Source organism: Phyllobates terribilis, unplaced genomic scaffold (genome assembly GCF_046119375.1).
Source record: "Phyllobates terribilis strain yellow unplaced genomic scaffold, ASM4611937v1 Scaffold_86__1_contigs__length_6382490, whole genome shotgun sequence".
NCBI lineage: Eukaryota > Metazoa > Chordata > Amphibia > Anura > Dendrobatidae > Phyllobates > Phyllobates terribilis.
In genome coordinates, this window is record NW_027362846.1 from 1,720,572 (window position 1) to 1,746,421 (window position 25,850).

The 25,850-nt window shown below is 41.8% G+C and overlaps 1 protein-coding gene across 1 annotated transcript in view; it reads right to left on the reverse strand.

Moving 5' to 3' along the window:
* Positions 1-468: 468 nt before the first annotated feature.
* Positions 469-25,850, reverse strand: part of LOC141197745 (uncharacterized) — a 43,726-nt gene continuing 18,344 nt past the window's right edge. The window contains exons 2-8 of the mRNA XM_073662831.1: positions 14,750-14,908; positions 14,365-14,448; positions 14,056-14,235; positions 13,850-13,973; positions 13,669-13,766; positions 13,380-13,470; positions 469-3,727 (exon numbers count right to left, since the gene is read on the reverse strand). Of these exons, the coding sequence (XP_073518932.1) occupies positions 1,905-3,727; positions 13,380-13,470; positions 13,669-13,766; positions 13,850-13,973; positions 14,056-14,235; positions 14,365-14,442 (2,394 nt within the window). The 5' untranslated portion in view covers positions 14,443-14,448; positions 14,750-14,908 and the 3' untranslated portion in view covers positions 469-1,904. The remainder of the gene's footprint in view (positions 3,728-13,379; positions 13,471-13,668; positions 13,767-13,849; positions 13,974-14,055; positions 14,236-14,364; positions 14,449-14,749; positions 14,909-25,850) is intronic.

Here is a 25,850-nt window from a genome sequence, read left to right on the forward strand (position 1 = left end):
AGGATTTGTTTTCTCATTTTGTCTCTCATAGTTGATGTCAATTACGGGCCTCTCATCTTTTTAAGTGGGAGAACTTGCACAATTGGTGGCTGACTAAATACTTTTTTTCCCCATTGTATTATATGGCAGCGCAATTGCAACATTTGGGTGGGTGGCAAAGCGCTGCAAACCCAAATAGTATTAAGCGGTTAATTACCTCAGGAACACCGTGGAATATTCCTATTCATATAGTTGAACTGAATGACCTCGCACACAAGAAATCAATATACTCTACACTTGCTCTACTCTACAAGGTCTGGGATAGGGGTAAAGATATAATGGAAATAGGAGACTGCAATGAATATGCACCTATATCTAATATATATAATCGTCTTATCCCGTCTGTCTGTCCAGGAAATCCCGCGTCGCTGATTGGCCAGGCCGCGGCCAATCAGTGACACGGGATTTCAGAAAAAGATGGCGGCTCATCTGCGGGACGGAGGTGGTCGCTGATCTCCCGACGGCAAGTGTGAAGGGAGGACCGGTGAGCGGCGCCGCCGGTCGGGATACTTCAGCTGTGAGCAGCCGACCATCTCCTGGCTCTTCGCAGCGGAAGTACCCGCACAGGCAACGCCGCTGCCCGGTCCTCAGAAATACAATTCGCTGATTGGTCGCGGCAGCGACCAATCAGCGATTTTGGCGCCAAATTTAAACACCGCTCTGCTGATTGCGCCCGGTGTACCGCATACATATTCTAGAATACCCGATGTGTTTGAATCGGGCCACCATCTAATGGTTTAATAATAAATATGCAGAGTTCTATAAATTAGAGGGATTTTGGAGTTGGGTGGATAAAGGAATATATACGATATAAAACATATTGTCTGAAGGGATACTTAAGTCCTTTGATCAATTAAAGGGGAAATTTGGGTTGACAAATAAACAATTCTATAAATATCTACAGTTTCGGCATTCATTTAATGCACAATCAAGATGGACGCCCTTTTGATAATTATTTAAAAATATTTCCTTCTCCAGCTAGACAAAAATGGATGGAAGATATAGGTCCAATTTCTGAGGATCAATGGAGAGGTATTAGAACTGGTACCCCAATTATCTGTAAATGAGGCGCAGAGATTTTCCCAGATCATATTAATACACAGGAAATATAAGACGCCTAGATTCCTATGTAACATAGGATACCGGACTGACGCTGAATGTCCAAGATGTAAAATGGATGCTGCGGGCCTATTACATACGCTATGGGAATGCCGGGAGTTAGGTAAATACTGGGAAGGAGTTCTGTCTATTATAAAGAGGGTATATAAAATAGATATTCAACCAGACCCCAAAAATGCCTATTAGGTATATTAGAAGATGATATGGAATTTGACCCAATTTCAATAGGGATTTCACATATTTTATTTCAAGCTAGGAAACATATTGCATCCAAATGGATTAACCCCTCACCTCCAGAAATTAGTGAACTCAAAAATAGGATAAATAATATTATCAGATTAGAAAAAGGGGTATTTAAAAAACGAAACTCAATGAATAAATTAGAGAAAATATGGGGCTTATGGTTGGATACACCTGGAATGCCATCAAGGGGGTTATTGTTGGAGAGACAATGACTTATAGGGGAAGGGCAGTATTGGCGAGGTCTAATGTTTCATTGAAATGTATATTGGAATTCCCTAACATGTGGAATGGGTAATATAGCACACCTATATGTGTATAGGATTATAATGTTTATTACAATATTATGGTTATATAAGAGATTTCAAGAATATGAACGGTAATGGGCAAGCTGAAAGGATATATAGGAGAGATGCATGTATGTGATCCCTATGGTATGTTATTTTATTATTGTATGTACTGGTTTCTTGTTTTTTGCATTAAAAAAAAAAAGAATAGGAAAAAGGCTACTCTCCTGTGTGAGTTCTCTGGTGCTTAATCAAAGTTGATTTCTGGTTAAAACATTTCCCACATTCTGAACATGAAAAAGGTTTCTCCCCTGTGTGGGTTCTCTTGTGACTATCAAGAATCATTTTACGATTAAAACATTTCCCACATTCTGAACAGCAAAAGGACTTCTCCCCTGTGTGGGTTCTCTGGTGCTTATTAAGATACGCTTTCTTTTTAAAACATTTCCCACATTCTGAACATGAAAAAGACTTCTTCCCTGTGTGGGTTCTGTGGTGCTTAACCAAAGCTGATTTCTGGTAAAAACATTTCCCACATTCTGAACAGGAAAATGGCTTCTCCCCTGTGTGGGTTCTCTGGTGGTCATCAACATGCGCTTTCTTGTTAAAACATTTCCCACATTCTGAACATGAAAAAGGCTTCTCCCCTGTGTGGGTTCTCTGGTGTTTATTAAGATGTGATTTTTGGTTAAAACATTTCCCACATTCTGAACAGGAAAATGGCTTCTCCCCTGTGTGGGTTCTCTGGTGGCTATCAAGATTCGCTTTCTGGTTAAAACATTTCTCACATTCTGAACATGAAAAAGGCTTCTTCCCTGTGTGGGTTCTCTGGTGGCTATCAAGATTTGCTTTCTGGTTAAAACACTTCCCACATTCTGAACAGAAAAAGGGCTTCTCCCCTGTGTGGGTTCTCTTGTGACTATCAAGAATCATTTTACGATTGAAACATTTCCCACATTCTGAACAGGAAAAGGGCTTCTCCCCCGTGTGAGTTCTCTTGTGACTTTCAAGAATTATTTTACGATTAAAACATTTCCCACATTCTGAACAAGAAAAAGGCTTCTCCCCTGTGTGAGTTCTCTTGTGTCTATCAAGAATCATTTTACAATGAAAACATTTCCCACATTCTGAACAGGAAAAGGGCTTCTCCCCTGTGTGAGTTCTCTTGTGACTTTCAAGAATTATTTTACGATTAAAACATTTCCCACATTCTGAACAAGAAAAAGGCTTCTCCCCTGTATGAGTTCTCTTGTGTCTATCAAGAATCATTTTACGATTAAAACATTTCCCACATTCTGAACAGGAAAAAGGCTTCTCCCCTGTGTGGGTTCTCTGGTGGCTATCAAGATGCGCTTTCCGGTTAAAACATTTCCCACATTCTGAACATGAAAAAGGCTTCTTCCCTGTGTGGGTTCTCTGGTGGCTATTAAGATGTGCTTTCTGGTTAAAACATTTCCCACATTCTGAACATGAAAAAGGCTTCTCCCCTGTGTGGATTCTCTGGTGATTAACAAAAACTGATTTCTGGTTAAAACATTTTCCACATTCTGAACATGAAAAAGGCTTCTTCCCTGTGTGGGTTCTCTTGTGGGTATTAAGATGTGCTTTCTGGTTAAAACATTTCCCACATTCTGAACATGAAAAAGGCTTCTCCCCTGTGTGGATTCTCTGGTGATTAACAAAAACTGATTTCTGGTTAAAACATTTTCCACATTTGGAACAAAAAAATCTATTGTCCGCTGAGTGTATTTTTTGATGTTTAAAAATAGACTTTTCGAGGGTAAAACTATTTCCATTTTCTGATCGCGATTTCTTTGCTTTAGGAGCATTTCGTTTTATTCTTATTTTATTTTGATTTTCCTTAGTAGTCGGTAATGAATCAGAAAATAGGACCTGTTTCATAGGATCAGATGATTGAGGTCTGCTGTGAAGGGATGATGGTATATCTGGAGTAATGGCATTCACTTCAATTGTATCCTGTGGGATCTCAAGATCATCAGATTTAAAAATCTCTTGTCCATCTGATCTTCTGGTACAGTCATCTGCCAAGAAAAAAAAACAATTATTCATTTTGAATAAAATATCATTGAAATTTATATTTTTGAACATTTCTACTTAAAATGTCTAAACAAACACATCCCTGGGCTACATGCTAATCCAGGAAAATGAAGAGATATACACTACCGTTTAAAAGGTTGGGGTCACCCAGACAATTTTGTGTTTTCCATGAAAACTCATACTTTTATTTATCAAATGAGTTGCAAAATGATTAGAAAATATAGTCCAGACATTGACAAGGTTAGAAATAATGATTTTTATTAGAAAGAATAACTTTCTCCCTCAAGCTTTGCTTTTGTCAAAGAATGCTCCCTTTGCAGCAATTACAGCATCTTTTCAGTTGTTCTGTGTCTCACAAATGTTCTTCTGTGTGATCCAAACACCTCAAACTTTGATTCGTCTGTCCATAAAACTTTTTTCCAATCTTCCGCTATCCTATGTCTGTGTTCTTTTGTCCATATTAATCTTTTGCTTTTATTAGCCACTCTCAGATATGGCTTTTTCTTTGCCACTTTGCCCTGAAGGCCAGCATCCCGGAGTCGCCTCTTCACTGTAGACATTGACGCTGGCGTTTTTTGCATGTACTATTTAATTAAACTGCCAGTTGAGGAGCTGTGAGGCGTCGATTTCTAAAACTAGAGACTCTAATGTCCTTGTCTTGTTGCTCAGTTGTGCAGCGGGGCCTCCCACTTCTCTTTCTACTCTGGTTAGAGCCTGTTTGTGCTCTCCTCTGAAGGGAGTAGTACACACCATTGTAGGAAATCTTCAGTTTCTTGGCAATCTCTCGCATGGAATAGCCTTCATTTCTAAGAACAAGAATAGACTGTCGAGTTTCACATGAAAGTTCTCTTTTTCTGGCCATTTTGAGAGTTTCATAGAACAAACAAATGTAATGCTCCAGATTCTCAACTAGCTCAAAGGAAGGTCAATTTTATTGCTTCTCAAATCAGCCAAACTGTTTTCAGCTGGGCTAACATACTTGTGCAAGGGTTTTCTAGGGTTTTCTAAACATCCATTAGCCTTCTTACACAGTTAGCAAACACAATGTACCATTAAAACACTGGAGTGGTGGTTGTTGGAAATGGGCCTCTATACACCTATGTAAATATTGCAATAAAAACAAGACGTTTGCAGCTAGAACAGTCATTTACCACATTAACAATGTATAGAGTGTATTTCTGATTCATTTAATGTTAGCTTCATTGAAAAAAAATGTGCTTTTCTTTCAAAAATAATGAAATTTCTAAATGACCCCAAACTTTTGAACAGTAGTGTATGCTATAGTTTAAAAATCAATTTTATTAGACACAAATCTAAAAAATAGAGGAATATTTAAAATATTTTAAATATTCCTCTATTTTTTAGATTAGTGTCTAATAAAATAGATTTTTAAACTTGAGCATATATTTCTTCATTTTCCTGGAATAGCATGTAGCCCAGGGATGTGTTTGTTTAGATTGATTTAGAAGTGGTATGCAATCTTTATTTATTTTTCTATGGGATTCTTGTGTTAATTGTACTTAACATGTCTGTAGAAACGGGAAGTTATTGACAGAATGACAGTTCACAGTCTAATAGAAAACCTCATAAGATTAACCAGTAGAGCGTGGTGTCCAACTGTTTCTTCATTCTGCCTCCAAAATATGGAATAAGAAGCCATCAAAAAATGTTATGTAGGCAAAAATGATACCAATAAAAACTTCTACTCATCTCACAAAAAACAAGTCCCCACTCAGGTCCATCATCTGTTAATGGAAAACCAGAGGTTTCCACATTATTAGTGGCTCAAAGGCTCTTGAAAAGCAACATGGCTTCCATAAACCAATCCAGCAATATCCGCTCTCCCAAAGTCAGATCTCCCCCTCACTTCTGAGCCTTGCAGTGTGCCCAAACCACATTTAGCATCCATGTATTTGGCATTACTATAGTGAGAAGAACCCACTTAATTTATGGTGTGTGTCTCCTGGAGCACAATCTGGGCACTATGTGTTTGGTAAAAAAATGGGCAATGTGCAATTTTTACGCACCGACATCCATTGTGTGCTAATTTCTGGAAAGTGCCTGTGGAGTCAAAATAGACTCTACTCCTATAGATTTAATTTTGATAATTATAACCCTCAATGAATTAGTCACTTTATGAGGATTTCTATTGCCCTGGTTTTCTGACATTTTGTAATATTAGGACTTCTGTAAATGGTGTGTCCCATCTCCTCTGGGATTTGTTCCCCCGATGTCTCCTTCTCTCACCAGGAGCCGTCTTATTCATTCTGCAGGCGGCGCTGGTGATGGAGATATTGGAACCAGAAGCTCTGGGTGGTGCAGGCTCTGTCCAGCCACTATAATTAGGGTGCCTGGGACCAGTAGTACCATCCAGTCTAGCAGTGTGGGTGTGTGTGCTGTCCAGCTGAAGTAATCTAGTCCCTGCTTCAGCCAATTGGAAAGCACCGCACCCTACTAAAGCTGGAAGCATATTGCCGGAAGCTGCCAGATCCAGCCTTGTTCTCCTCTGGTTCAGTCCTCTGTGCTCAGCTCCCGGCTTGTGGATTTGTTTCCTGTTGTGACCCCGGCCCGTTTACTGACTACTCTTGTGTCTTCTGATTTTTTATGTTCTCTGCCCTCCTGGTTCTGACCCGGCTACCTGACTATTCTTCTTCCCATCTCACACCACAGAACAGCAGGTAACACCGTGGCCCAAGCCTAGGGGTCTCTGTGTAAGTCCAGATCCATGTAGATAGGTTAAATGATGATGAGCAAGATAATCCTTGAATCTGGAAAATGGAGTAGATGTGCCCAGACAGTAGTGTACGATCGTATATAGGGTAGTGTCGGATTCAAGAGAAGTTGGAAAATAATTTTTAAGGCCCATTTGTTTCCTATTATCATTTGTGAAGAATTCCAAAGATATCACCACATAAAGTGACACATGTCAGATTTAAAAATGGGGCCTGATTAGGAACACAAAACTGTCTGCAGGAAGGGGTTAAATCAGAGTATTTTGAGCACTAACTACTGTAGTCAAAAACTGACTATAGACAATAACACATCTACTGAATTGATCAAACTCAACAGTCTTCATCAGAGAAAAATGTGTAACTAGTGGTGAAACCTCTCTGGGGTAATTAGAGTATGGGGCTCGGTGGCTCTTCGTAATCTAAACTATGATAATGGCCAATATTTTCTGTCAGATGAGTTTCAATTAGAAATATAAGACATTGAAAGAGAACTTTTTCTAATAGTGCAGTGCTGAGGTGTCTTAAATTTAGACCTCGGGCATTGGGAAGAGGTAATGGAGGCCTTCTTTTAAAGACTACCAGGGAGTTACAGAGACACAGAAGTGAGGCAGGCCGATCCCACCACAATAAAGCTATCATACAAAATGAACCTGTAAAAAAAAAGATGGAATAAAAGATATGTTACATCCCCAACAACAACATATGTATGAGGGGAGAGCTCCAACACTAAATCGGAGTCGCACTCATTTATGGTGGACCATTGGAGCTACTATGAGTCCTGAGCAGAAGAGTAGAGAAAGTATCAGTGCCCCCATTTCAGGAGAGATTGTGCAGTAATCTGAATTCCTTAGGATTGAAAACATAATGGAATTTATGACGTGGAGTGAATCCATGAAACCAGGGCTCGAGCCATGCCAACACGTCTCCTGCAGGCGTGAATAAATGTATATTACAGCCATCAGCCACGCACAGCTTAGAGATATATCATGGCACAGGTGTAATGTTTTCTGTATAGTTTATCACAATCCTGTTTGAAGTTAGTTGGTTTAAAAAGAAACTGAAAAGTCAGGATAAAGGGAAACTCAGAAAGGACGGAGAAAACATGAGTATCATTGCATAAAAAAATATATTTTTATTAAATAATCTTAACCCCTTTACCCCCGAGGGTGGTTTGCGCGTTAATTTTTACAAATCTGACCAGTCACTTTATGAGGTAATTACTCTGGAACGCTTCAACAGATCCCGCTGATTCTGAGACTGTTTTTTCGTGACATATTGTACTTCATGATAGTGGTAAAATTTCTCCGATGTCACTTGCGTTTATTTGTGAAAAAAATCGGAAATTTGGTGAAAATTTGGAAAATTTCGCAATTTTCAAAATTTGAATTTTTATGCCCTTAAATTAGAGAGATACAGTACAGACCAAAAGTTTGGACTCACCTTCTCATTTAAAGATTTTTCTGTATTTTTATGACTATGAAAATTGTACATTCACACTAAAGGCATCAAAACTATGAATTAACACATGTGGAATTATATACTTAACAAAAAAGTGTGAAACAGCTGAAAATATGTCTTATATTCTAGGTTCTTCAAAGTAGCCACCTTTTGCTTTGATGGCTGCTTTGCACACTCTTGGCATTCTCTTGATGAGCTTCAAGAGGTAGTCACCGGAAATGGTTTTCACTTCACATGTGTGCCCTGTCAGGTTTAATAAGTGAGATTTCTTGCCTAGTAAATGGGGTTGGGACCATCAGTTGTGTTGTGCAGAAGTCTGGTGGATACACAGCTGATAGTCCTACTGAATAGACTGTTAGAATTTGTATTATGGCAAGAAAAAAGCAGCTAAGTAAAGAAAAACGAGTGGCCATCATTACTTTTAAAAATGAAGGTCAGTCAGTGCGAAAAATTAGGCAAACTTTGAAAGTGTCCCCAAGTGCAGTTGCAAAAACCATCAAGCGCTACAAAGAAACTGTCTCACATGAGGACCGCCCGAGGAAAGAAAGACCAAGAGTCACCTCTGCTTCTGAGGATAAGTTTATCCGAGTCACCAGCCTCAGAAATCGCATTTTAACAGCAGCTCTGATTAGAGACCAGGAAAATGCCACACAGAGTTCTAGCAGCAGAAACATCTCTTCAACAACTGTTAAGAGGAGACTTTGTGCAGCAGGCCTTCATGGTAAAATAGCTGCTAGGAAACCACTGCTAAGGACAGGCAACAAGCAGAAGAGACTTGTTTGGGCTAAAGAACACAAGGAATGGACATTAAACCAGTGGAAATCTGTGCTTTGCTCTGATGAGTCCAAATTTGAAATCTTTGGTTCCAACCACCGTGTCTTTGTGCGACGCAGAAAAGGTGAACGGATGGACTCTACATGCCTGGTTCCCACCGTGAAGCTTGGAGGAGGAGGTCTGATGGTGTGGGGGTGCTTTGTTAGTTACACTGTTGGGGATTTATTCAAAATTGAAGGCATACTGAACCAGCATGGCTACCACAGCATCTTGCAGCAGCATGCTATTCCATCCGGTTTGCATTTAGTTGGACCATCATTTATTTTTCAACAGGACAATGACCCCAAACACACCTCCAGGCTGTGTAAGGGCTATTTGACCAAGGAGGAGAGTGATGGGGTGCTACGCCAGATGATCTGGCCTCCACAGTCACCAGACCTGAACCCAATCGAGATGGTTTGGGGTGAGCTGGACCGCAGAGTAAAGGCAAAAGGACCAACAAGTGCTAAGCATCTCTGGGAACTCCTTCAAGATTGTTGGAAGACCATTTCCGGTGCTTACCTCTTGAAGCTCATCAAGAGAATGCCAAGAGTGTGCAAAGCAGTCAAAGCAAAAGGTGGCTACTTTAAAGAACCTAGAATATAAGACATATTTTCAGTTGTTTCACACTTTTTTGTTAAGTATATAATTCCACATGTGTTAATTCATAGTTTTGATGCCTTCAGTGTGAATGTATAATTTTCATAGTCATGAAAATACAGAAAAATCTTTAAATGAGGTGTGTCCAAACTTTTGGTCTGTACTGCATGTCACACAAAATAGTTAATAAATAACATTTCCCACATGTCTACTTTACATCAGCATAATTTTGGAACCAAATTTTTTTTTTTATTAGGGAGCTATAAGGGTTAAAAGTTGACCAGCGATTTCTCATTCTTACAACAAAATTTGCAAAACCATTTTTTAGGGACCACATCACATTTGAAGTGACTTTGAGGGGCCTTTATGACAGAAAATACCCAAAAGTGACACCATTCTAAAAACTGCACCCCTCAAGGTGCTCAAAACTACATTCAAGAAGTTTATTAACCCTTCATGTGCTTCACAGGAATTTTTGGAATGGGGAAGAAAAAATGAACATTTAACTTTTTTCACAAAAATGTTACTTTAGACCCCAATTTTTGCAGGGGTAACAGGAATAAATGGACGCCAAAATTTGTTGTGCAATTTCCCGCGAGCACACAGATACCCCATTCGTGGGGAAAAAACACTGGGCGCACGGCAGGGCTCAGAAGAGAATGAGCGCCATTTGATTTTTTGAATGTAAAATTTGCTTGAATAATTAGCGGACATTATGTTGCGTTTAGAGCGCCTCTGATGTGCCCAAACAGTGGAAACCCCCACAAGTGACACCTTTTTGGAAACCAGACCCCTCAAGGAACTTATCTAGATTTATGGTGAGCATTTTGAACCTCCAGGTGCTTCATAGAAGTTTATAACATGGAGCCGTGAAAATAAAATTTTCACATTTTTCCCACAAAAAATGTTTTTCAGCCCCCAGTTTTGCATTTTCATAAGGGTAACAGGAGAAATTGCACCAAGCATCTTGTTGTGCAATCTCTTCTGAGTAAGCTGATACCCTATATGTGGGGGAAAACCACTGCTTGGGCGCACGGCAGGGTTTGGAAGGGAAGGAGCGTCATTTGACTTTTTGAATGTAAAATTTGCTTGAATAATTAGCGGATGTGCCCCTGATGTGCCTAAACAGTGGAAACCCCCCACAAGTGACACCATTTTGGAAACTAGACCCCCTCAGGAAACTTATCTAGATGTGTGGTGAGCACCCTTAACCCCTAGGTGCTTCAGAGAAATTTAGAACATGAAGCCGTGAAAATAAAAAAAAATCTTAACTTTTTCCACAAAAATTATCTTATAGCCCCAAATTTTTTAGTTTCACAAGGGTAAGAGTAGAAAATGTAACCTAAAAACTGTGCAATTTGTGTGTGTTGGGCCATGTAGAAATAATAGGATGTGAAGAGGATGAAATAATAGCCGTTAAAAGGACTCTATATCAGATCAGAAAGCTTATAGCTGCACATCTTTATTAAGATTAGAAGAGGGAGTGTACAAAAAGCGGAAGGCTATACATAAATTTGGTAAAATCTTGGGTAAATGGAGCACGTTTCATGGTTATCATATTATGTCCATTTTAAATATCAATCGAGTTTGAAATATTGTGGTCTATCAGGTTCTACTTAACTAATCACTGACTATTAGATATTATGCTCTATATCCATGGATCAAATTATCAATGCTTTAACAGTTAGATAAGCTATATGATAATATGCGGTCTGTAATTAAATTTGTCTTTGCCATATGGTTTTTGGGGGTGTAATGGGAAGGGGAGGGGGAATGGGTGGGTTTTGAAGGGCATTGCCAGTTGGGTGATGCCTCAATGTTGTTTATGTGTAATGTTAAAAAAAAGTCTTTTAATAAAAAGTATCTGATTTAAAAAAAAAAACTGTGCAATTTCTCCTGAGCACGCCAATACCCCATATGTGGGGAAAATACACTGTTTGGTCACACGTCAGGGTTCAGAAGGGAAGAACTGTGACTTTTTGTATGCAAAATTGGCTGGAATCAAGAGTGGACGCCATGTCGCATTTCGGGAGCCTCTGATGTGCCTAAATAGTGGAAACCCCCCACAATTGACTCCATTTTGGAAACTAGATCCCTCAAGGATTTTATCAAGGGGTATAGTGTACATTTTGAACCCAGAGGTACGACAGAATTTGATAACATTAGGTCATCATATTGAATAACTTGTCATTAGTCTTGAGCGCAAGTGCTCGCTATTTGAGTTTGCATCGGGTACTCGGGTATGCACCATGTATCACGGGTGCTCGAGTGACATGCTCGAGTCCCTGCCCCGCATGTTTCATGGTTGTTAGACACCCAAAAAAAACATATGGGCATTGCTTGTGCATGGCAGGCGATCCAAGCAACGTTTTTTTTGGCCGCAAAGCATATGGGGTAGAGACTCGAGCATGTCACTTGAACACCCACGATACTCCGTGCATACACGAGCACCCGATGCAAACTCAAGTAGCGAGCACTTGCGCTCAACACTGGTCGACATATCGTCTTTTTTTTTTTTTCTTTTGAAAAAATCCCAACCCTAACCCTCTCCATAATGCAACCCCAACCCCAACACCAACGCTAACCCCAACCCTAACCCTACCCTAACCCCAACCCTAATACAACCCTAACCCTAGCACAACCCTAACCCTACCCTAACCCCAACCCTAATACAACCCTAACCCTAGCACAACCCTAACCTTAGAGTTTATTTTTTTACCCCATTCCTCGTGTAGTATAAGTGATTAGACGACTTTATTCTTCGGATCGGTGCGATTACAGCGATACCAGATTCATATTGGGTTTTTATGATTGACAGCTGTCACACACTAAAAGACGCATTTTTTTGCAAAGACTTGTTTTTGCATTACCATACTTTGAGAGCTATAATTTTTACATATTTTGGCCGACAGTCATGTGACGGCTTGTTTTTTGCGGGACAAGTTGACGTTTTTAATGGTACCATTTTCGGGCATGTGACATTTTTTGATCGTATTCTATTCCGATTTTTGGGAGCCAGAATAAGCAAAACCAGCAATTCCGAAATTGTGTTTATGGGTTTTTTTTTATGCTGTTCCGCGTGAGGTAAAATTGATAAGGCAGTTTTATTCTTCGGTTCAGTACGTTTACAGCGGTACCACATTTATATAGTTTTTTTATGTATTGACGCTTTTACACAATAAAAACTATTTTCTAGAAAAAATAATTTTTTTGCATCACTTTATTCTGAGAGCTATAACTTTTTTATTTTCGGCTGATGGAGCTGTATCGTGGCTTATTTTTGCAGGACAAGATGACGTTTTCAGCGGTACCATTTTTATTTACATTCGTCTTTTTGATCGCGTGTTATTCTATTTTTCGTTTGGCTGTATGATGATAAAGCATTGTTTTTTGCTTCGTTTTTTATCATTTTTTTTACCGTGTTCACTAAAGGGGTTAACTAGTGGGACAGTTTTTTATAGGTCAGGTCATTCCGGACGCGGCGATACCAAATATGTGCACTTTGATTGGTTTATTTTTATTTTTTTCATAATAAATAAATATTATGGGCTCAATATATTTTTATTTTTTGGGGATTCTTTTTTTCATTTTTTTTTTTATATTTTTACAATTTTTTTTTTCACTTTTCTACTTTTTTTTTTACTCTTACATATTGTCTCACTATGGGACTTTCACTTTTTGCACATTTTTATGCCAAGATACTCATATTTTCTCCTTCCTTTCATACCTTTTTGAGTAGGCAATTGTTGTGTGTTGAGCTAGTTGTTGTTGGTCTTTGACCGACCCCCCTGGCTGACTATAAAATTATGTGGGCCGTAGTTTGTCTATTAAAGGGAAATTCTGTTGTTATTGTACAGAAATTCACACTTGCCCCTCACTGCACATTTAATTTTGTCGATCATAAAAGTGAACTTTGGCCAGAAAGACTGGACCTGGTCTTGTAGGGACCATATGAGCACATTCAGCAGCACAGAAGGGAGAGAAGGTAGATTCATCCAATGTGACTTCTCTGCATTTAGTGGTTACCACTCACCTGGGTACTCATATGTAGGAATCTCCTCCTTACACCGCTCATCACCCCTCACATATGTCTCTGTAGTATTAATATGGGTCAGATCTTCACCCTGAAACAAATATTGTAAAAGTCACAGACAGATGGAGAAGTCCCATCTATGATCAGCTCTAACCCTGCCATCTCCACCATTGTCATTACACAAATATAAAACATATAATACTGGTGGATAAAACAAGACTGAACACAAGACCTTCACAGCCGTCTACACGTCATAGGGGAGATCTCATGACACCTTCTCTCCATCTACCTGATGATCCTGAGGAATATTGGGATCTTCTTGTTTACAGTCCTGTGGAAGAAGAGGACGGGGACATCTCTCTGGTGTTGTCCTCTTACTGGATAGATCTGGAGGAAACACATACAGGGACTGAATTCATTCTTTACATACAGATAATTATAGGCCATGTGTATTTAGTCCTGTCTATTACCTGGTGATGTGAGGGGCTGGGGAACCTCCATCATGACGTCCTTGTACAGATCTTTGTGTCCTTCTAAATACTCCCACTCCTCCATGGAGAAATAAACAGCGACATCCTGACACCTTATAGGAACCTGACACATAAAATGATACCGTCATCCCCCGATCCCTTCATAGCGTTACTGTATAACGTCCCAGCATTCCCAGCAGTGTCACCTCTCCAGTCAGCAGCTCAATCATCTTGTAGGTGAGTTCTAGGATCTTCTGGTCATTGATGTCCTCATGTATCAGGGGGTGAGATGGAGGCCCCGTGATTGGGCTCAGGAGTCTTCCCCATCCCTCAGACACAGGGGCCTGACAGCGCTCACTAGAGGTCTTCTTCACTACTGTGTAATCCTGGTTATGGAGAGACACGTTAATAAATCTCCCTCCAGACATTTCCAGAGTCCTCACCTCTCCAGTTCTGTCCATCTGTTATTCCTATAGATAAGAATGATGTAATGTGACGTCATCAGAATCTCTCACCTCTCCAGTAAGCCGGAAGAGGATCTCTAGGGCGAGGTGTAATATCCTCTCCGCCATCTTCTTTCTGTCTCTATCCATTCTTTTCTAGGAAAATTATATAGATAATTAGTATCTCATATTGTGGGAATATGAGTGGATTGAAGAGGAGTTGGTGTAAAATATAAAAAATTCTGTGTAATACATTTTTTTTATAGCATTGTGATGCCGGTATAAAGCAATAATGTGGTAGAGCACTTCATACATCTTCAGGTCAGACAGAGATACTGTGCTATCAGTTGGGATTACGGAAGTTATAAAATAATTCAGGTAATTTAACAACATAAAGAAACAGCAGTCTTTGTACAGCCAATAAAATATGTTAATGGTTTATTTATATACATCTCACCACTCCACGATAAGTTCTAGAAATAAGAGGTCTTCTATCTCCACCACCTTCTCTACACCGTGTGCATGATTATTAGGCAATTTCTATTTTTCATCGTTACTTTTATTATTTAACATCTCCAGTGCTGTCGGTCAATCCAAAGGGTAATAAACCTGAAACCTGAATATTTAAGAAAGTAAAAGTGAGGTGTTGTTTTAGGAGAATATCTCTGTGTCCAGAATTATTATGCAACTATATGAAAAATGTAAATTTTCCATCTTAATTGTTCATTTTCATCTGGTATAGTGAGAATAAGAACCAAACATCTCAATGTCCAAAAATACATTTCTGACATTTAATAAAAATATCAGTGTCCAATATAGCCACCCTTCTTCTCAATACCAGTGATAAGCCATCCATCCATGGAGTCAATTAGTTTCTTAATATGTTGACTATCATCTTTGTGGGCAGCACCAGGCACAGCCCCCGACACTGATCAGAGAGGGGACTGTTCTCCTTCACCATAAATCTCCAGTTTAACAAAAGTCCAAAAGTTCTAAGTAAGGTGTACCTCCAGTGAGGAAAAGGCCATGTCATTATGTCATTATTCTTTCATCTTTAAGACCTTTCCGGGCACTGAGCAGTGAAGGCTTTTATGCTGTGATTGAGCATTGTCCTGCAGAACAATACTGTTTTTTGTTTTTTTTTTAAAGATGCAGATTTTTTTCTATACCTCTGCTTAAAGAAAGTGTCTTCTAAAAACTGGCAGAAGGTTTGGGAGTTGATTTTGTGTCCATCTTCAACTTGAAAAGATCCAACTAGCTCATCTAATACCAGACCAGAACAATGCCCACCTCCACCTCGCTAGCATCGGCATCGAAGTCGAGGTCTGTGCCCATTACTGATCCAGCCACGGGCCCATCCATCTGGTCCGTCAAGAGTCACTCTCATCAATGCATAAAATCTTTGAAAAATCTGTCTTCAAATATTTCTTGGACAAGTTTTTCTTGTGTCTTGTTCAGTTGTGGTCGCTATTCAGCCTCATCCATGTCTCTGAGCACTGAACACCTTGTACTTCTGGGCCTCCATGGAGGCTGCTGTTCTGGAATACGACAGCGCTGGAGGATAATATCTTCCTGGTTGCTTCACGTTTGAGTCTTCTGAAATCTTTTGCAATTAATGCTATTCTTTTTTTTCTTTTGTGACCCTGTAGACCTTTGAAGGTTCTATGGTCACTCCTCAATATCTGAGCAATTTAAGGATTGCTGCATCCCTCTGTAAGACTTTTAACCATTTTTGAGTTTTTAGTCAGTTAAAACTCTTTTTGGCCCATTTTGCCTGAGGAAAAGAAGCTGCCCCTGATAAAGGGTGTCAGGACCGTCAGCGACGACACAGAGGAGATCACACAATATCCCACCGCTGCCGTCACCCTGTCCAGATTTGTCAGGGATTTGTGCGCACACGATCCGGATTACTCACTATGTAGGTATCGGCGAGTGCACAGTGAGCATATGGCGTATTCATCTCCGAATCCCAACGCATGGAATATGTGTATAAGCCCCCATACGGTCACTGTTAGCTTCACGACAGCCCAATTAATATTATTCGCTGCCACCACTGAACAGCTTTGAAATATAATACAGGCCTGATCGGACGCCTGCTTTCTGGTAGCGTATATGGCTTCGGGAGAGGGAACGATTACAGAGCAAAAGAAACAGAACTATTACATTTTATATTTAATCCAAAAGTGAGGCAGTGTTTATGAAAAATATACAAAGATTTTACAAAAGGAGACATTACAATACAGAATATACAGTTCCACAAAATAAACAGGATTAAAGAAGACTTACGTACTAGACAGATCGCAGAGACTATTCCATTTAGCTGGAGGGGGGGGTACTCCAATGATTTGACCGTTATCGAACGTGATAATTTGCTTATAAAATCTATACCCCCGGCAATGAATACTGACCCCCCCTTAGGCTGTGTCTTTTATGCCGAAGGGGGAGACCTGGCCACATACCCCCCTGTGATGACCTCACGTGGGCTGGGCTCCAGCTTTCATATTTTTATTAGAATCTCTAACTTCTGGGAAAACTTATCGCTGGTTGATCACAGAAGCTTACAAGTGATGCCATATTTTCCATTATGAATTTACCTTTCTTTAGAGACTACACATGGCATAGCTGTGGTCTGTTATTCTGGTACTTTTGCATCACAGCTCCCTGGAGGGGAATACAACTATGGAAAAAGATATGTATTGTTCCTTAGCTGACCCTGCCACTAAAAATATGGGTCCCATTATTATCGTAAGTATCGAACTCCAGATATTCCATATTTCGCGTCGGTGCCGGAGCTAAATCTTTCCCAGCTAGGTGTAAATGTATCGCAGGTCTCTGTTAATTAGGTTTGCCACCTCTCTTTGTATTGGCATCAGCCTACAAGCCACTTCTCCTGCGTGTGCTAATTTGCACAGACACAGATGGTGGATAAGGGAAGGGGAAAGAGCGGCTTGGGGAGAGCAACATTTTCATAATATTTCTTTAATATTTTCATAACAAAGGGTTTCAATATCCATAGGCCACACACCCCTCATTACACATATACACATCACCTGATCTACTTCATCCAATAAACATAAAAGTTTATACAGCTTGCATTTGGCAAATCTGCATAAAAATTCTGATATAGTCAAAATATTCACTTGCCTAATGATTGTGGAGACAGTGTATGTTTCAAAGTGATCAAGAAAACTATTTTTTATTCTCAACTGCTATAAGCTATGGGTGCAATGTTCAGGAATCATCCCTCAATCCATAGAACGTGGATTCCACATCTCACCCCTGACAAGCCAAAATGTGAAAATAGTTGGGTAATAATCTGAAGCTTGTCTCCATTGTGATTATGATATGTTATAAGCAAGTTTGAATATCTCAGTTATTTCAATGTGTATTAGGGGTGCACTGTTTTTTATGGTAATACAAAAAGAAACACTGGCATGGTTGAACCTAGCAGGGTGCAGTGTATGCTCATGTGTTATTCTGGTGTTGCAAAAAATAAATGATTACAATCATGTCTTGTTACAGCAAAAGAGAAGAACAACCATATTAGCGGTGTGGGGCACTAAAACTATGGGGGTAACAAAGATGAGGATCATTACTGTATATGGCAATGAGAGGGGGGGCTAATACTTTATAGGGCACCATAGAAGGTTATAGCACTATGTGGAAGTGAGGAAAAATTGGCAGGACACCTAAGGAGAGTAATGAAAAAAATATAAATAAAAAAAATACAAAATCTAAAAAAAAACCACACAAACAATAAATGTTTAGATCATTCCCCTTTTCTCCTAAAGTCAATAGCAAAATGTAATACATTGGAAAAAATCATTTGAAATTGCCATGCACGTAACTGCCTGAATTAATACAATTTTGAAATATTTTTTCCCATAAGGTATAAATCAATGTTTTTGATCACCACAATTCCACATAAAAATGTAATAAAAAGCTATTAAAATGTCATATGTACTACAAAATTGTAAAAAAAAATGAAGAAAACAAGAAATAATCATTGAAACCGGTCCATCGATGGATGAGAGTTACGGGTCTCAGAAAATGGCGACACGAAAAAATTGTTAGATACTAAATTTTCAGCCCTGGTGACATCATACATGTAGCGCATTAGACCGCTGACTGGCTGCAGTTGTCACACACGCTAAAGACATGACATCACCACTGCAGCCTATAAAGAAGACCCGAGCAGCAGCAGAGAGCCGCCACTGGAGCAGGGGAAGGTGAGTAATGAGGATTATAGCATTTGTTACACAGGCTCGTAGATTGTGTACAGAACACTGAAAGGGGAAACCTCTTCTATGATACTCCTCTCTGCTGTTGGTCCAGGGCACATTGTGATGTTCAAAGTTGTAATGAGCCTTAGTCTGAGGACAGACAGGAATAATGATAAGATGGCCTGAGAGCAGAGAGGAACACTGAGGAGATGGTCTGATGGAAGAGAGGAATGCTGAGGAGACAGCCTGATTGCAGAGGAATGCCAATAAGATGGCCTGACGTCAAAGAGGAATGGTGAGGAGATGGCTTGACGGTACAGAAGAGCGCTGAGGAGACAGCATGAGGGCAGAGAGGAGCGCTGAGAAGACAGCATGAGGGTAGAAAGGAGCGCTGGGGAGACAGCCTGAGGGTAGAAAGGAGCGCTGAGGAGACAGCCTGAGGGTAGAAAAGAGCGCTGAGGAGACAGCCTGAGGGTAGAAAGGAGAGCTGAGAAGACAGCCTGAGGGTAGAAAGGAGCGCTGAGGAGACAGCCTGAGGGTAGAAAGGAGCGCTGAGGAGACAGCCTGAGGGTAGAAAAGAGCGCTGAGGAGACAGCCTGAGGGTAGAAAGGAGTGCTGAGGAGACAGCCTGAGGGCAGAAAGGAGTGCTGAGGAGACGGCCTGAAAGTGGAAAAGAGTGTTGAGGGGATGGCCTGAGGTTAGATATGAGCACCAAGAAGCAGCCAGGGAGCAGAGAAGAAAGGAGATGGCCCGAATACAAATAGGAGTGCTGAGGAAATGGCCTGAGGGTAGAAAGGAGTACTGAGGAAATGGCCCGAAAGTGGAGAAGAGTGTTGAGGGGATAGCCTAAGGTTAGATATGAGCACCAAGGAGGCAGCCAGACAGCAGGAAGAAAGAAGATGGCCCGAAAACAGAGAGGAGCGCTGAGGAGACGGCCTGAGAGCAGAGCGCTGAGGAGAGGTCCTGAAGCAGAGAGGAGCGCTGAAGAGACAACCTGAGGGTAGAAAGGAGCGCTGAGGAGACAACCTGAGCGTAGAGAGAAGCACTGATGAGACACACTGAAGGAAGAGATGAGTGCGAAGGAGGGACACTGAGGAGACTGCCTGGGAGCATAGAAAAGCGATGAGGAGACAGACTGAGGGCAGAGAGGATTGCCGTGGAGTTGCCCGGAGAGCAGAGAGAAATGCTGAGGAGACGACTCGGGAGCAGAGAGAAGCGCTGAGGAGACAGCATGAGAGCAGAAAGGAGCGCTTAGATGGCCGGAGAACAGAGTGGAGCACTGAGGAGATGACCCGGGAGCAGAGAGGAGCACTAAGAAGATGGCCTGAGAGAAGACAGGAGCGCTGTGGAGATGGCATGAGAGCAGAAAGGAGTGCTTAGATGGCCGGAGAACAGAGTGGAGCACTGAGGAGATGACCCGGGAGCAGAGAGGAGCACTAAGGAGATGGCCTGAGAGAAGACAGGAGCGCTGAGGAGATGGCATGAGAGCAGAAAGGAGTGCTTAGATGGCCTGAGAGCAGAGTGGAGCACTGAGGAGATGGCCTGAAAGTAGAGAGGAGCACTGAGGAGATGGCCTTGGAGCATAGGAGTGCGGTGAGGAGATTGCCTGGGAGCATAGAAGTGCACTGAGGAGATGGCCTGACAGCAAAGAGGAGCGGCAAGTAGATGGCCCGAGTGCAGAGAGAAGCACTGAGGAGACAGGCTGAGAGTAAAGAGGAGCGCTGAAGATATGGCCTGAGAGTAAAGGAGAGCGCTGAGGAGACCGACAAGAAATGCAGAGGAGATAGATGGTCTGAGGATAAGGAGGAACACCGAGGAGACAGCCTGAGTGTGGATTTATAAGAACAAGAACAACTTAGGTGAGAAATATGATGGGAATCTTGAGAGAAAGTAGATGGAGCTCATTATAATCAGAGGGATAGTCGGGCTCTGCTCCTGGGCATCTAATGGTGAATCCGTCACCAGTCTGCTTTCCATTGCTCTATTCCTACAAAGCAACAGAACAACGGATGGCTTTAGCAGAAAACACAGCCTTAAAGGAATCGTCCATTTACGTTATGGGTTTAAGGTAGAATTAAATGGTAATGGGTGGTGTTAGGGGTTAGAGGAATGGTTATGGATGTGGCCTAAGATGTCATGATGTACAATCTATCCCTCTTTATCTTCTCTGACAGTTGGGAGGTCACACAAATGTAGAAATCTAATTTTTTTGGTAGCTGCAAAATGCAATTGCAATGTGTGAATAAAGTCTATAGAGAGCGTGAGCCCCAATGGGGACGGTGATAATGATGTGTGTACAGCACTGCGGAGTATGTAGGCGATATAGAGAATAATGGGGAATCTCCACATACCTCCACCTGCAGAGCAGCCAAAACATATATGGCTGTTCTGTGCACAGGACCTGTGATGAGGTCACAGGAGGGGAGGAGTCATGGGTCACATGATCAGGGGTCTCAGTGGATGCAGGACTCTGCTGTACCCTGCAGGATGGAGCGCGTACAAGTGTTTAGTGTGTGGTGAGCGTCTCTATTAGGTTATAGGCCAGACACTATGTACCACGCTTATCTGTGTGACTGGCGCCCTATACCGGCCTTATCCACGTGCACTTATAATACTGCGCAGCCGCCCCTCCATGAACCGTCGGTGTGAGTGGTTGTTTCATCTATTTTGCACCTGTGCTGCCTCTGCATTTATCATGGGGACTGTTGTGTCCTGCAGTGTAGTTGATATTGTGTCTGTCACGATTCCTCCGCTCAGTGTGTCTTGGACGCAGTGAGTGACAGCTCAGTCGTCTAATCTAGTGCAGGGTTGTGCTGCGCGGTCAGTATTATGATTGACAGCTCAGCCGTCCAATCTGAGACTGGGAGGTGCTGAGTTTCCTTCAGGTGTTCTCTGTTCCTAGTGATTAACCCGCTACTTAGCAGAGGTGACAGTCCCAGATAGCTGCTGGTCGTAGCTTTCAGCTCAATGTGGTTTGTTTCCTCTGTGCTCTGAATTCAGGCATTCTGATCTTCTGTTGCCGGACCCTGGCTTTCCCTATTGACTACCCGTTTGTATTACCCCTTTTACCTTGACACATGCTGACTTTGGAATTCTGACTCTGGACTGTGACCTGACTAGGTCTTTGTCTCTTCCCTCTTTTTATAATGTACCCTCCTGGCTATTGACCTCGAACTCCTTGACTATCCTGACTCACGGCTTGTCTGTGAGAAGAGATTCAGGGTCACAGCATCTTGGTTTTGGTAAATATGGCCGCCTTTTTCCCGTGATGTTTTTTGAATGTATATTGGGAGAAAAAAATAAATATTTCTAATACTGTGAGCTCTCATGGTATCACGTGCTAAGAGTCTCTGCTCTATGAGGACTGACGAAAATTCGGTCTGAACCGTGTCAAATAGATTACAGCAAAGAGGATGAAAACAACCTCGGTACGGCTCATTCACATGTCCAAGTACAGACCACAATGCATGGGCTGGCCGTGAGTCTCCTGACCGGAGCGGGATGACAGCCTCATATATTTCTATAATTGTGAGGTAAAAAATGAGAAAAGAAGCTTTATGGTGGGCGCTGTCATGCTGAAGACAAGGATGAGAAGGTGTAGAAAAACAACAAGCATATTAAAAGATAGCAATGTGATTCAAAATCGATCTGATATCTTCCTCGGGTCATCATAAAGGTTTCCAAGCCACATGCTTTGTATTCTATAGTTGTTGTGGTGTCAATATAGCAAGGTTGATTGTGTTACTGTATCTACGGTACATAGTATGGATGTTATTATTTCTATGCAGTAAGTTTTCTCTGATCCCATATATATACAGTAACCTTTTTATAAATGTATATCAGCAGTAATGTAAGTTCTGTTACAGTCTGCTTCTATTAGGCTTGGTTCTGTTCCTGTATCTATGTAGTAAGGTTGGTTTTGTTCCTGTAGCTGTGTAGTAAGCTTGGTTCTTGTACTGTAGGTGTGTATTAAAGTGCACCTGTCAGCAGGATTTTGCTCAGTAAACTACATACACTGTCAGGTGGGCGCCGTTACACTGATTAAAATGATACATTAGTTGATTAAATCCGTCCTGTGGTTCTTGTGTAATCTTTACTTTCAGTTTGGAGATAATAATATGCTCGTGCTCGGCTTACATATTCATCTGTATGCTCTTATGACAGCTCACTGATCATTCACTGACCTGCCTCCTATTTTACCTAGCTCCGCACTACTAGATGCATTATGTAAAATAGTAGACGGGTCAGTGAACGATCAGTGAGCTGTCCTAAGAGCATACAGATGAATATATAAGCAGAGCACCAGATAGAGCCCACCCCACAGGCTGCCCCGAAGCACGAGCATATCATTATCTCCAAACTGAAAGTAAAGATTACACAAGATCCAGAGGACGGATTTAATCAACCAAGGTATCATTTTAATCAGTGTAATGTCACCCACCTGACAATGTTTGTGGTTTACTGATCACAATCCTGGGGACAAGTGCGCTTTAAGCTTGGTTCTGGTACTGTAGCTATGTAGTACTCTTGGTCCTGGTACTGTAGCTATGTAGTATGCTTGGCTTTTATATCCTATTTATTCAGTAGGGTTTATTTTACAATATCTGTATAGTCTGTTCAATCATGGGTTTGTGATTACATTACAGATACAATCCAAAAATGAAAACAAAACCCCTGCTCCTTCTTTAACTTTTTAAGGACCAGGTAAACTTTCTGATTTTTCCTCCCCTTATTCCAAGAAGCATTTTCCCATCCACATAAGTGAGGGCTTGGTTTTTGTGGGACGAGTAGTACTTTTGAATGACGCCATCCATTTTATCATGTGATACTGGACAGTGGGAAAAAAATTCCAAGTGTGGGGAAATAGCAAAAAGAGCACAATTCTGCAATTGTTTTTTTTTTTTTTTTAGATCGTCCATTTTATGGTAAAAATTACCTGACAGCATGATTTTCCGGGTCAGTACCATTTTCCAGATACCAAACACGCACAGTTTTTGTTTTATTTAAGTGGTGAAAAAAATTCAGAAATTTGTAAAAAAAAAAAAGTGTATTATTTTTATTTCTTAATTTTTAATAGGCGAAAAAGGGTGTGATTTGAACATCATTTTTTTATTTGCATATTTTTTAAAACTTTAGTCCTCTTAGGCGACTTGATCCTGCGCTGTAAATGCAGCTGTCACAGATTAACAGTGGTATTTAACAGCGAGTCAGATGATGGCTAATTATCACAGCCATCATCTGTAGGCAAAGACGCGGGATTGTTTTACGAGCCTGCATTAAAGTCAGGGAGCTAGCATTTGACATACCTAGTACGTCGTATTTTGTCAAGGGGTTAATAGTGGCCGCTTTAAAGCAGCATCTCCGCAAAAGAAATAGACATGCTGCGGTCTGTGAAGACGCGCCGCATGTCCGTCTCCGCGGGTGTGCCGCAGACACATAATGGGCATGGGATTTGTATAAATCCCATCCACTATGCTGTAACATATGGCCGCTGCGGATCACACACGAACACTGATCGTGTGCACATACACCAAGGGTATATGCACACCGTCAGGAATGGTAGCGCTTTTAACGCAGCATACTTAATGCTGCGTTCACAGCACTGCACGCAGGTGAAGCTGCATGTGGTCATTGAACACATGCGGCTTCACCGCATCCTATCCTTGCACTGGTAGAATATCTCTTGCGGAGACTAGAGAAATTGACATGCTGCACTCTGTGAAGAAGCGCTGCATGTCCGTCTCCGTGGGTAAGCCGCAGGAGTACGGGAACGCATAGTGGGCATGGGATTTGTACAAATCCCATCCACTATGCTGTAACATCTGGCCGCTGCGGATTGCACGCAGCGCAAGTGTGTTGTGTCCAATCCGCAGCGTTTACTGATCGTCTGCACATACCTTAAGGCAGCCAAAGGAAAATACATAAAGGCCTCATCCACATCAGATACATCCAAAATCTATCTTCCGTGACTCCCCCATACACTAGAGCATTGGTCTCTGCTCCGAGCTTCTGTGTTCTCTATGAGAGAGCTGCTCCGGCATTCGCTTATCTCCCTGAGAACAAAAGAATCGGCCTCCGGAAATCCAAAGCTTCGGATCCTTTTCTCTCCAACATCATCTTCTTCATAAGAATAGGAAAGCGCCCATACACATTAGACTGCTGGCGGATCCCATTGAATCACCTAACTATAGTCCAATGTGGATGGAGGCCATTAGGGACGGGCCGCTTCTCATGGGCTAGGGCTTGTAACCCCGGGATATAATGTGCCCGCTAGCCCCTGGATCTAGGCCCCCATGGATGGTTATAGCACTATGGAGGTGGGGGGGGGGGGATGTGCAGGGGCCGAATGGGGAATAACTGAGAATATAAAATATATAAAAAACAAACATAAATCCTTCCCCTTCTTCCCCAAATTCAGAATTTTATTTTACCCACTAAATAACAAATTCTTCTTAATTTTGGTATCGCACCGACCGGGAGGATCACATCGCCGCTCATTCACACCGGACATTTCATGAAGGGTTTTCTCTTTTTTTCTGTACATTTTAAAGTGAATTTAGTTCTAAAGCACAAAAACTTTACATCGCCCGATGCCAAGGGGTTAAATATTCCTAAAAATGGATGAAAAACATCATTACACAGATGGAGAAGGCGGCAAATGTGAACAGGTGTGAAGAAAGAGGAGAGAGTGAGGCCTGATGGGGACGGTGATAATAATGTGTGTACAGCGCTGCGGAGTATGGAGGCGACATAGAAGGAAGAGGAAGAAATAATAGAGAATAACAGGGAATCTCCACATAGCTCCACCTTCAGAGCCGCCACCACATATATGGCTGCTCTGTGCGCACAGGAGCTGTGATGAGGTCACAGGAGGGGAGGAGTCAGGGGTCACATGATCAGGGGCCTCAGTGGATGCAGGACTCTGCTGTGCTGGTTGTCATGGTGCTGGATGAGCTGAAGTTTATGTGTGGGGTCAGGAGGGGTTTACAGTGTGGATGTAGCAGAGCCGCGTGTGTACGAGGTGTACGGAGCGGAGCCGCGTGTGTACGAGGTGTACGGAGCGGAGCCGCGTGTGTACGAGGTGTACGGAGCGGAGCCGCGTGTGTACGAGGTGTACGGAGCGGAGCCGCGTGTGTACGAGGTGTACGGAGCGGAGCCGCGTGTGTACGAGGTGTACGGAGCGGAGCCGCGTGTGTACGAGGTGTACGGAGCAGAGCCGCGTGTGTACGAGGTGTACGGAGCAGAGCCGCGTGTGTACGAGGTGTACGGAGCAGAGCCGCGTGTGTACGAGGTGTACGGAGCAGAGCCGCGTGTGTACGAGGTGTACGGAGCAGA